The sequence below is a fragment of the Urtica dioica genome, chromosome 12, assembly GCF_054948205.1.
Source record: "Urtica dioica subsp. dioica isolate 48M chromosome 12, U.dioica_male_clone48M_v1_H2, whole genome shotgun sequence".
Classification (NCBI taxonomy): domain Eukaryota; kingdom Viridiplantae; phylum Streptophyta; class Magnoliopsida; order Rosales; family Urticaceae; genus Urtica; species Urtica dioica.
In genome coordinates this window covers 13331604-13344790 of record NC_142767.1, presented here as the reverse complement: position 1 = coordinate 13344790, position 13187 = coordinate 13331604, and the positions used below count along the sequence as shown (strand labels likewise).

The following is a 13187-nucleotide window of genomic DNA, read 5'->3' as shown; positions in this document are numbered from 1 at the left end:
ACATAAAATGTTTGGTGATTGCTAACATGCATAAATGTTTCTTCAAAGTTGCTTTGTTGGCAAACAATCCTCATTTGACTATTCTGATCGGAGAATGAATATCCAACACATTAAGGTCAGGATACATATTTTGGCTATCCATGGAAGGCGTAGGGCATTGACTCGTCTGCCTCATTCTCGAGCAAGGCGTACGGCACGGTCCCAGTGTACCTGAGTGTGGAGGGGTCTACCATGGTGTGCTTGAAGGACTCTGATTTGGGTCAAGAATCTCAGAAGAGCTAGCCTCCTAGATAGGTGACAGCATGTCTGGTTGTGGTGCAGGTTGACCGAAGTTCGGAGTTAAACCAACGACTGCAGATTCGGAAACGGGGGGGGGGGGGGGCTCTGGCTTCAATGGCTCCATATCTACTACCAAACTCAGTTTGGATTTGTCAGGTTTCTCCTTGCGAAGATGCAGGTAACATTTCAAACTTAGATTGAAGTCAATATTTATTGAGGTACCGACCTTTCTGTCTCATAAAAAAACACGGATGACTTGAGTTTTAGGTGTGCGATTGAGCGTGGCATACAACAGATGCATTAACTCGTTATACGTTGCATTTCCCGGTATTAAGATTCCACTCCACAACCAGGACCAGCGTCGTATCATTCATGTTTCACCCATCTATCGCTATGCTTGGCAAATGTATGAATGTCTTTCATAACTTCAAATAGTGCAAATAAACAAAACATATAAAAATTTGTACCAAAGTATAGTAGAAATATTGTCAAGAATTCAGTTTATCGCAAGTATATTGTAACTAAAGTCCTTTGTATCGTGACAGTGTCGTCACTGCATTCCTTGGTTTCGTGACAGTGTTATCATTGTATTCGATGGTTTTGTGACTATGTTGTCACTGCATTATTTAGTTCCGTGATCATATTGTCACAAATTTTATGTCAAGATTACGAGATGAAGTAGTCTTGAAAAGGTTACTCTTGACAACATTGTCACGAAATATGGGATCAGAGTGAAGCTTTCGTGACAATGTTGGTCACAAACGCTGTAAAGAAATGGCTAAATACATCTTCAACTAATAAAAACCTACAAAGTGTTTGAACAACTTACCGGAATAAAGAGCGAAAGAGTGTCAATGTGGGAGCTTGTTGTGTCGGAATAGGTGGTGGGGATCGCGACAGAGGACGGACAGAGGGAGACGGCGGCAAAAAACTTGTGCTTGCCGTGGAAGTGAGACAGAACACTATTGTCACAACGCCCGGGAAGTGAGACAGAACACTGTTTCACATTTTCACGGGACAGCGGCGAAGTGAGAAAGAGACAAGGGATGGCATTGAAGTTAGAGAGAGACGAGGGACGGCCGCAAAGTTGGAGAGAGACGAGGGACGGCCGCAAAGTTGGAGAGACGAAGGAAACAATAGACCGAGAAACGAAGAAAGAGAAAGGAGAGAGAGAGAGAGAGAGTATGTAGGGTTTTTTAGTTTTTCTTTACAAAAAGTAATTAGAAAATCAATAAGGGTATAATGGTAATAACATAAATCAAATTAAATTCAGAGGTCCTATTGCTGATCATTTAAGAAGAAAAAAAAGTCTAAAAAAATCCATTGGCTTTTTTTTACTCCTAGTTTCGTCCAAATCTCTTTTCTTTTTTTTTTTACTTATTTATCATGAAAAGAAAAATAATTCATAGAGCATAGAAAAGAGTGGCTTTTTTATTTTTATATTTAAGGAAATACCGACTTTTTTTTTAAAATCCGATTTGGGATCAAATCTTGCTCACATCAAATATTTTGAAAAGTGCTACATGGTTCGATTTTTTTATTTCATAAATTCGATATTTTTTGATCGGTTTATATTGTTTATACATGTATAGATACCTCGATCTGATGTGTCTACATGACACTAAAATATTGACCTCGACACTCTTACTTCTCTCGTTTTGATTATTTCTTATAATTGTTCTCATGCGAATTAAGAAACACATAATCATCGTCGTCTTTGAGCCAAGATTCTATAAATTTTTATCTCAAAATGTTCTCTAATTTGGCATTGAGCTCCAAAAGCAAAAGCTCCAAATCAACCACTTTATGGGCCATGCTCTGGCTCCAACAAGTATCTAAAACTTTCTAAATTATAGGTTTGTCTAAAACTCTAACCACCCTTGTTATGATAAAAATAAATAAAAAAATAAAACTTGTATAAAATTTTTTGCATATGATCATAAGAAACGTTAAATAACCTAAAAACAGTAAAACTCATAAGAAACGACCAAGTAATAGGAAAATGACAAATATTGACAAAAAAAACAAAAAAAAAAACCACAATATGCCTTTGCTCATTAGTAACCATTTTTATCCCCAAAATTTAAAAAAAAAAAAAAAAAAAAAAAAAAAAAAAAAAAAACGAAAAACTATGTTTGATTTGCAAGATAGAAACAATGTAGACTTAATTTTTGAACTTCTCAAATATCATATTGATAACCAAAAACTTAAATAAACGCAACTAAAACTTCAACCACGACTGTCAATCAAACTCAATTTTTCTTTTTGTGTTGTACAAGCAAAGTTGATACGAAATTTACCAAAATTGTACCGAGTCGCATATGGATTATTTTTTAATTTTTCCTAGTTGTAATTCGGAAAAAAAGATCAAGAGTCTCGAACTACCCAAACAAATGCATATATCAAATAGGTGATTCAAACAAAGCATAGTTTTTAAAATCAGGGTGTTTATGTTGCCCGAAATTATTTTTATCATCGCAATCAGCGGATCAGCGGAAGCAATGCTGTAGTAGGCCCCACAATTTTGTACATTGGGACCCAAACAATTTGCCTACATTTTGCCTACGTTGATGGCGCTGTTGCGCTGTTAAACATCAGTTCTCTTATGTTACAATCCATTCTGATATTCAATGATTGTAATATATTGACTCCAAGGTAATAGCAATCAACGTTGTTGCGCTGTTAAACATTAGTTCTCTTATGTTACAATCCCTTCTGATATTCAATGATTATAATATATTGACTCCAAAGGTAAAAGCGTACGGAGTGAGACTCCAATATACCTACAAGGATTTTGAACACACTACTCAAGAGAGAGGTAAACGACAATTAATAAAACAAATAAATTTATAACTAACTAAGCTACCAAATTTTAAAAAAAATTTGCTAAACAATCAACATTTTGTAAATTTTAGATAAATAGTCATTTCACTGAAGTGGCATCTAGTGGTTGGTTTGGTCCAATTTTGTCCTCATTTTTTCTATAACTGTATTTGAATCCTTAGTCTCAAGTCTCAACTAATAAAAAATAGACATATATATATATATATATATATATATATATATAGAGAGAGAGAGAGAGAGAGAGGGAGAGAGAGAGAGAGATAGATAGAGAGAGAAAGAGAGAGAGAGAAAGAGAGAGAATTTTTATCTAATTAAAAAAAGAACGTGTACCTAATTTTTTTTATTTTTGAAAATACTCGAATGGAATTTAATCTAGTACAAAAAAAATAACAATAAATCCAGGCTCAGCAAATGGGATCAACCAAATATGCAAAAATGAATATCATTAAATCCCTATATATGTACAAAAGTTACAACTCTCCCTCCCCTCCCAATCTCCAAATTACAGTTCTCACACAAATGGTCTAAAATCTTACACATGAATCCGAACTACAGATAGCACAAAGTAAAAAAAAAATAAAAACAAAAACAAAAAACATACATAATTAGCAACTTAATACAACGAAACACCAACACTCCCCTAAATTAATACTCCCACCTCATTTTCAGATTGAGAAAACAAAATCAATATACGATGGAAGAGACAAAGCGCCACATCAGCGATTTGGATGCGATGCGAAGCCCCGTCTCCAAAAGAATAATATGCATATGATTTCCTGACCGAGAAAAGCAAAAAAACCCTGCAACCGATGAACCAATGTCTAAAAGCTAAGATCTTTGAACACTAAAAAGCTATTATCCTCAGACGAGGCGATGCTGACGCAAGCCCTTGCCGAAGTGTGGCTGCATGAGCTGGACGTAGAGGCCGTTCTTGGAGACGAGGGAGTCGTGCGAGCCTTCCTCGACGATGCGTCCGCCGTTGAGGACGACGATGTTGTCGACGTGCCTCATCATCGCGGCCCGGTGGGCTATCAAGATCGTGGTCTTGTTCCCCATGATGAGCGTGTCCAGTGCCTCCTGGACCACCCGGCTCGACTCCGACTCGATCGACGAGCTCGCCTCGTCCAGCAGCAAGATCGGGGCGTTCTTCAGGATCACCCGGGCGATCGCGATCCTCTGCTTCTGCCCCGGGGTAAGGTCCACGCCCCTCATCCCCACGTGGGTGTCGTACCCGTGTGGCAAGCTGCTGATGAAATGGTGCGCGTTTGCGATCCTCGCCGCCTCTTTCATCTCCGCCTCGCTCGCGTTGTGCCGAGCGTATATTATGTTCTCTCTTATCGTCGTCGAGAATATGATGGGCTCTTGCTGTACCAGCCCGAGGTGGTTCCTCAGCCACCGGAGATTGTACAGTTTCAAGTCCCGCCCGTCCAGCATCACCTGCCCCGCCACCGGGTCGTAATACCGCTGGATCAGAGATATTATCGTGCTCTTTCCCGATCCCGAAACGCCGACCACTGCGACGGTCTGTCCTCCGTTCACCTTCAGGCTGAAATTGCTTAGCACCAACACTTCCGGGCGGGTCGGGTAACAGAAGTCGACGTTTTTGAGCTCGAGGCTTCCATAGACGTTGGGTGGCTTCACCGCCGAGTTGTCGTCCGGGTCGATCTTGGGCACACGGTCGATGATTTCAAAGACGGAGATCAGAGAGTTGCGGCGCTTGAGGATGTACGGGGCTAGCCCGAAGGGCTCAACGAGAGCGAAGGTCGCAAAGGAGAAGACCATGTACGCCTTGAGAGCGGTGGAAAGAGAGAGTCCAAGGTTTTTGATGGAGTAGGCGGTGTACCAGAGGAGAACGGCGTTGCTCGCGAAAAGAAGGAACTGCGAGCAGCCAAAAGCAAAGCCGATGACCATTCCTTTGAGGAAACTCTGCTTGAATATTTTCTTCAGCTGCATTCTGTAGAGCTCCATCACCTTGTTGCCGGCACAGAAAGCGACGACTGTGTATATGTTTCTAACGGCGTCCTCGAGAACCAGCGATGCCTTGCGATGCATCTCCTGTATGCCCCTTGAAAACCCAGCCAGCCATAATTTCTGCAAAATGTATAGTCAACGCGTTATCAGACAGATAAAGATTAAAAAAAAACTTGCAATCAACAAAATTAGGGTGATTTCAATCCGCACAGTTTCTCTCATCATCCATCCATTACACCTATTCTCACGTGGAGTAATTAATTTCCAGGAGACTCACAACAGTTAATTCCCTCCTCTCTATTCTTATTTCGTAGTAAGTGAAAAGGATGTAATACAGTGTGAGATACTGTAAACCAGGTTTAAGGTTTACATAAATCAGAACTTCCTCAACTTTTGACTACTAAGTTTTGTAAAGCCGTTCGAAGGTTCACATTAAACTAAACCTGACACAAAGCAATAACCACAAGAATTATGACGATACAGAGATGGACAAGATTTCAAGTTAAGAGGGGTTAAAGCCCCCATAAAAGTTGATCGATACCATGCATGGTGTACACTATAAGAATTGTAGTCCTACTGAACCTAAAGAGCAGAGAGATAGACGCTAGTGATAATACCATTCGTGTGGATCCAAAACAACCAATTTTCCATATAAGGAAGGAATAGTATAAAATACTGACAGAAAACGTGTATCGCCTTGTGCTTGTGTGTGCTTTTGATTAATACCAAGCTAATAGCTGGTGTTTGGATCATGATCTTATACATTGAAGAAACAAGTAGACATAATAATCAGAACCTAAACCCAAGTGTTGGTCAAGCAGTCAAGTCCTTGGACTATTTACCAAAGGGCTAGCAACTGAAATATTGTTGGAAGACCCAAGGACTAAAACCTAGTTAAAAGAAATGAAATAGATAGGAACCTGAGCAATTGCAGAGATGGTTAGGAATGGGAGAGTTGCCAAAGCCACTAGCGCATATCGCCAATCTAGCAGCATCCCAATAAGAACAGCCACAATGACAGCAGCGCTGTCTTGTATAAATATCGAAAGCCGATTGCTGAAAGCAGCACGGACAAACGTGGCATCATTAGCGAGGCGCATGGACAAGGTATCAGCGCTGTTTTCCTCATCATCGAACCATCCAACTTCGTTGCGGAGCATCGCTGTTGCACGATCATCGAAACAGACAAAACAAGGTTATAAGAATCGCTGTCAAGAGGTGATATCGAGAATTAACTCATTTCAAGGGGGTTGTTAAGAAACGAGCCACGCACCTGAGAACATCATTCTACGGACCCTTTCGGTCATCTTCTCTCCCATTATACCAAAGTAGAAATGCTGCAGAAAGTTGGCGACAACCGTCACAATACCCATGCCAGCGATGATCAAGCACCATTTGTCCACTTGCCTTCGCAAGTGGTGCGTTCCTTCCGATCCATAGTACGCTGTCACAATCAACGCGATGACATAAGCGAGAAGAGGATTGAATGAGCCGAAGATGGCGGCACCAATACTTCCCAATACGGCATAAAGCCATTCCGCAAAACTAAGCTCTGCAAGCCTCCAAAACGAGGGAGAGCCCTTCGAGCTATCCTTTGGGGCACTAACGCTCATTGGAGCATCATCGGACTGGCTAAGAGGTCGGCTAAAAGTCTGTGAATGGGATCGTTCATTTTTAGGATCAGATGTTAGCAACGGTGAAACAGGGGATTCGGGGTCTGAACCATTCGATGTTTGCCGTTGCGTAGCATGGACATCGATTTTGGGCAAATGCGGCAATCTCATCTCAAAACTATCCTGCCTCGTGATCGATGGCTCCTTATCTACCGCATCCAACGACTGCCCATTTTCCATTGATTTCTCCACCGGTGGGCTCTTAACTTTTGGTGATTCGTGAGAGTTAAAGGTGCTATCTGTTGTTGACCGGTGTACTCCAGGCACTCTCTGGAGTGATGGTGACTTGAGAAGCTTCGGAGATGAAGATTCTTGATAGCTGTGACTTGTTGAAGAATCTTTTTCAACTTGGAAGGCTGTAGTGTCCTTGTAGTTTCTCATTGGCATTCTGCAATAAGAGCATATCAGGTAATGATTTCTCGGGCATACACAAAGTGTCGATTAAAAAAGTTTTATTAACTGTACCTCCTGGGAAGTTTTGCTGCTTCTTCACTTTTGAGCAGCTCAGCATATAGACCATTGAGGTTCAATAACTCATCATGTGTCCCCATTTCAACAAGTTGACCTTCCTCCATTACAGCTATGTAGTCCGCGTTCCTGATAAGACTGAGTCGGCGAGCTATAATTATTGTTGAGCGTCCCAACATGAGGAGATCCAAAGCCTCTTGCACAACCCTTTCCGCTTCAAAGTCAAGTCCCCCGGTAACCTCGTCGAGCAGAAGAATTGATGGATTTAAAAGCACCGCTCTTGCAATCGAAAGTTTGATTTTTTGCTCTTCTGTCAGAGTCGAACCAGCTCTTCCCACCTGAAACAAAGAAACTTGATAAGGCAAAAGGAAACACTTCCACGAAAGTAGAGTGCAACAACAACAAGCTTTTACCTGTGTCTCGTATCCTTTCCCAAGGGAGCTAATAAATGTATGAGCGTGGGCTATTTTCGCAGCCTCTTCGATTTGATCAAATGTGGCGTCCCGCCCATAAGCAATGTTATCTCTTATACTCAAACTAAGTAATGCAGGATCCTGGGTGACTAGTCCTATCTGGCTTCTAAGCCATTCTTGCTTCATGTTCTTGATATTTTCTCCATCCAAAAGAACTTCCCCTGCAACATGAAATGGAAAAATACCAGATGAGATGGGAAAGCAAATGATCGATTGTCAACAGGTTTCGGCAGAACCTTCAATAATACGCCACAAGTGTGCAATGGAGTCAGAAATTTAGGATGGAATACCTAATGTAGGGTCATAAAACCTCTCCATGAGAGGGATTATACTACTTTTTCCTGATCCATTTCTACCAACAAGTGCTACAGTTTTCTTAGCAGGTACAGTGAGATAAAAGCCACTCAAAATGGGGATCTCAGGGCGAGAAAGATAGCTGAAATATACATTCCGGAACTCGATGTTTCCATGAACAGATGAAAGGCTAGTTCCTTCTTGATTCACTGTAGAAGACGACCGGCTTATCATCTCGTAAAGTCTATACGCAGCGATACGCCCTTGATCAAATGAATAAAAGTTTGTTGCTGCTTGATTCAACCCGCTATATAGATGCAAAAACAAAGACAAGTGAAACAGAATAAATAATACTAGACCCGGAAAATAAAAGTACATAAATAACCATTTTTACCAGTTGATCAATCACTCTTTAAGTTCTGCAATTTAGTTACGCAAACAAAGATGAAATTAGTTTTTTCTTTTAGCAAGAAAATCACTTATGGGTTCTAATTGGTTTAAATTGGTTTTTTTCTTTTAGCAAGATGAAATTTTTTTGGGGTCAGCCCTTTTTAACAATGAATTTTGTACTCCCAGCTTATTAGGATTTTTTTGGCGGCTGTAAAGAGCCTACTTTTGGGTGTAATTTCGGTTTTTCTGAGTCTGTTTTGGGGCGGGTAATGATTTTTTCCCCCTTTGTAAAGCCCGAGTAATATTTGGTTGGTGTTCGTTTTTGCCTTGCTCTCTGGATTCGCGTGCTGGATTGGCATAGGATCTTGGGGCTTGGCTCTCTCGATTCACCTTTTTGTGTAATTTGGCTCTCGCCGTCATTAATACAAGCAGTTCTTGTTTCAAAAAAAAATCATTTCACTTACGCCGAACTAATTCCTAACGCACTAGTTCACAAATAACTACTGATACAAGAAGAATACTCACAGTCCACTTAAAATCACAGCAAACAGGGCTGTAATGATTTCACCGCCATGAGCTTTATTGTGAACCACGAGGAACCGTCCAACCCACAGTTGCAAAGCACATGAACAAATTGCAAGCCCGTACGTAAATCCCAGCCCAAGTCCTTGTACAAGACTAATCAGTATTCCGTATCTCAGAGTCGCCTGTAGTGACGTCGCATAAGAGTATTTGGCAAGTGTTTCATTTGTAAATGCATAAAGTGTTCGAATATATGAGACAGCCTGCACAACCCACATAAAAAAATTCACTCCTCATCAGTAATGCATTGCAATAATCATAAAGTAAACTGGTGGAATCGAATCATCAAACTTCATTTTTTTTATTAGAAAATCTGAATCACAGATGGACTCTAAAATCTCCAGTACTCAAACTGTTCAAACTATCCTAAATGGGAGATGTCATCTTGTTTCTTCCACACTGTTATCATAGATCCTACCATCACTTTCTTTCTGTTTTGTCTTTAAATAACTGAAAGAGAAATCTAACAAATGCAAAAATCACCTGCTCTGCAATGCTAGCTGCTTCGGCATATGCATCTTGAATATTCTCAGCAAGTCTATGGAGAAATATGTTCGATATTCCTCCTGCTGCGACGATAAACGGACCTGTGGCTAATGTTATGAGTGCGATCTCCCAACAGTTGACAAATCCAATAACAAGACCAGCAAAAAATGTAGCCATGTTGTGGACATAATTTCCAACCTGTATTTGTCAAAGGAAAAGTTATATGATGCAAATAAATCAACGAATCTACTCAGAAACTGTAATTCCCAACAAAGGAGCAATACCTTTTCGCTCAAGGCAGATTGAATTAGTAGAACGTCACTCAATACTTGGCTCACAATGTCTCCATTGTTTCCGTAAGTATCAAAAAAACTCATATCCTGGTTAAGTAGCACTTGCACGTATTTCGACCTGATTACAGCAGTTTGCCTCTCTCCAGTCAATATCCAGCAAGAGACCTCTGTTTAGTCAGAATAAGCACGCATCAAGAAGAAGAACAGTAATAGACCCTTAATTTACCATAAATAAGATCCTACTACAATAAATTTACCATACCAATCCAACCAGCACAGAAGACAGCGACAGCAATGTGAACGATGGTCATAACAAGCTGTCAACGAAAAACGACATGCATCAATATAAGATTCAGATTCTTCCATAAAAATATATTCAGATTCTGATCCACTTAAAATTGTACGATAGAAAGCATAAGAATGGAACAAAATCGTATGGACATAACATAAGTTACAACGGAAAAGGGAAACAAAATGCAAACCATTTCTAAATCGGTCAATCCAATATTCAGCTGCAATGTTCAAGAAAATTGACAATTTGGGAAACAAAAATTCAATTTTAGTGTTCAAATGAATTTCAATTTTACAACTTTTGGATCAAAAGATACGCATCCTCGGAGATTTTTAGGAACGTTCAAATTCTGAGAACTAATTCTCTAGTCAAGTATGGCAAAGTATTTCTCAAACGCAAAAACTGCATATTTCTTCCTACAGAAAACCTTGTCCTCACAAAACGACAATCTATCTCATGTCGAATTGACTTCTAAAGTAACTTCGAAAACGTACAATACAACAAGGGAAAGTGGAAGTAGCTCAAACACTGATAAATTATGGACATAATTAAAACAGGAGTATTATTCTCTCTTTCCACGCCAAATATATATAGAGAGCCATGATCTATACATATGACGTAACGAAGTTACAAAACTTTTAAACGCAAAACACGCAAGTGAAACCGTCACGAAAAAAATCTTCACTTGGTTACCCACCTCAAGAACCACAATCACATAATATAGAATAATAACCCACCACAGCCACATTTATTCATCCAAATCCAACAACTAAAGAAAAAAAAAGAGCCGATCACACGCAGAAACGGAATCTAACTCGCAAACAAAAGGTTTGACACTAGAGAATCTTACACAAATCAACTTTCCAACCATCGCCTAAAATACGACAAACACGAGCAGCAGACAACAATAAATGCATAAAAAATAAAAATAAAAAAGTAGCACGAATCGCCAATACCCGACGATCTCGAAGGTAATAGAACAGTAACAGCATTTATTTTATTTATAAAATAAATGAATAAAAAAATCAATGTTAGGAAGTTGTATGCTTCGGGGTGGACTGTGGAATGAACAAAATGAGAGGAGATGAGATGAGTTAGGTTTACTTGGAGGAGCTTTTGGTGGTCTTGGTCTGGCGTGGAGCCGATAGAGAGGACGTGGATGATCTTGGCGAAGTAGTGGAGGTAGACGACGAGGGCGGCGCCGTGGGCGGCGGCGGCGAGGGATCCGAGGAGCATGAGCAGCCAGTCGAGGCGGTCGGCGCAGGCGAACAGCCGCGAGAACGGCACGGCGGCCGGCGGCGGCTCCATCTCCTCCATCTCGTCCGGCTCCTCCTCCACCTCCACCGCCTGCCCCGCCGCCGTCCCCGCCTCCGCGCTCGCGTCCATGTACGGAGACGGGGACTCCGGCGGCTCCGACACCTCCGACACCGGGGTCAGAGGCTGTATGTGCGGCGGCGACCACCCGAACAGCCCTCGCGATATCATCATCTTCGCTTCTCCCGATTCTTGTGTAACCCTAAAACCCCCAAATCAACCGCCGCTAAGCGCTCATCTTCCTTCTCCGCTCCCCAAACTCCGCGGAGACAGCCGAATTTCGCCGGATCTTCTTCTTCTTCTTCTTCTTCTATGTGTTGTTGTTTATATGCACATATACATAGCGTGATAGAGAGAGAGAGAGGACTGTGTTTGCTTGTTCTGGTCTGCTGTGCTCAGAAGCAAAACCCAGGTCGTTTATTGGGTGTTCAGAGCTTCAAAGAAAGGAAGTTCCTTGTCGTCTCTCTCAGGTGGGTGGGGACTGAGTCAAGTAAGGCGGAGAGAGAGAGAGAGAGAGAGAGAGAGAGAGAGAGAGAGTGTTTGAGAGAGGAGAGAGAGTGTGTTGTGTGTGTTTGTGTGGTGAGAAGAGAGAGAAAGAGAAGGATTGACTCACCTGTAGCGAGCAATGACACCTTGGCTTAAACCAAAGTGCTCAGCTTTTATGTTTTTTCGAGTAATTTTTTATTTAGCTCTTTTGTAATTTTGTTTCAAAATTAGTATTTACTTATTACTGATTAATTATAGTTAAATCATGACTAAGCAGAATCTCGAGTCCAAGTGGTACCCTCAGATGCAGTCACAACAACTCACAAGTTTGTACCTCAAAAAAATATTTAAAATATTAGAATATTAAATAAATTTAGACAAGGTAAATAACTCAGACGTTAAAAAATTATTATAATTATATTAAAATTAAGAAAATAACTCGAGAAATTTTAGCTAAACCTGGCAAACGACATGGAAGGAGACCGGAATTCCGGTTCCTTCCAGTCGCCAGAGAGGCGCGGAAGGCTTCCTTCTGATCGGGTTCCCCGGGCGGAAGGAAATGCTCCCGTCGCTGTTGTGGAAGACGATGGAAGCGAATGGAATGACTTCCTTCCAATGATTCCGTCGTTGTCGAAGTTTAAATGTTTTTTTTAATAAAAAATTATGGCCGTTGGATTTGTGCTTGTTGCAAATCCAACGGCCAAATATGAGTCAGACGAAAATGTAATGTTATACAATTGTAATAACCCCTGTTTGGATTTGTATAACATTAAAAAATTGTAACATTGGTATATTTAATTTTTTATTTAGTTTTTAACCCCTCTTTTTCATTCTCCTATTAATATTACCCTCATTCATAACATTTCTTCACACCTCACAATACAATCTTCTCAAACTCTCTTATACTACTCAAAATCATATATAAAATCTTCTCAAATATTTATAGTATATATTTTTCATATGTATTTCTCATAAATATTTTTCATATGTATTTTTCATAAATATTTTTCATAATTATTTTTCATATATAATTTTTCATAAATATTTTTCATATGTATTTGGTATAAGTATTTTTCATATGTAATTTGTATAATTATTTTTCATATGTATTTTTCCTATATAATTTTCAAATATATTTTTAGTATATAGTTTTAATTTGAAAAAAAAATGTATGAATCTCATCGAGCAAGTTCTTCTCGTCGAAGTTCCTCACAAGTAAGTTCTTCAAACACACCGCCCCCGAAGATCCACAACTAACTCACGAGTCTCTCATGAATCAATATCCTCAAAATTGGCTCGGTTTATCGCAATTTTCGAATTACGAAAACACCGAGTATAACCC

General features: G+C 40.1%; 1 protein-coding gene across 1 annotated transcript; it reads right to left on the bottom strand.

Annotated features, from left to right (window-relative positions):
• Nucleotides 1–3549: 3549 nt before the first annotated feature.
• ABCB20 (P-glycoprotein 20) lies at nt 3550–11995 on the bottom strand. The gene is made up of 11 exons (XM_089602467.1): nt 11150–11995; nt 10016–10070; nt 9745–9920; nt 9458–9658; nt 8918–9177; nt 7999–8309; nt 7649–7869; nt 7233–7573; nt 6368–7155; nt 6015–6256; nt 3550–5214 (listed from the first exon to the last, which is right to left on the bottom strand). The coding sequence occupies exons 1-11, from the start codon at nt 11531–11533 to the stop codon at nt 3985–3987; spliced, it is 4209 nt and encodes a 1402-aa protein (XP_089458593.1). The 5' UTR covers nt 11534–11995; the 3' UTR covers nt 3550–3984.
• Nucleotides 11996–13187: the final 1192 nt, after the last annotated feature.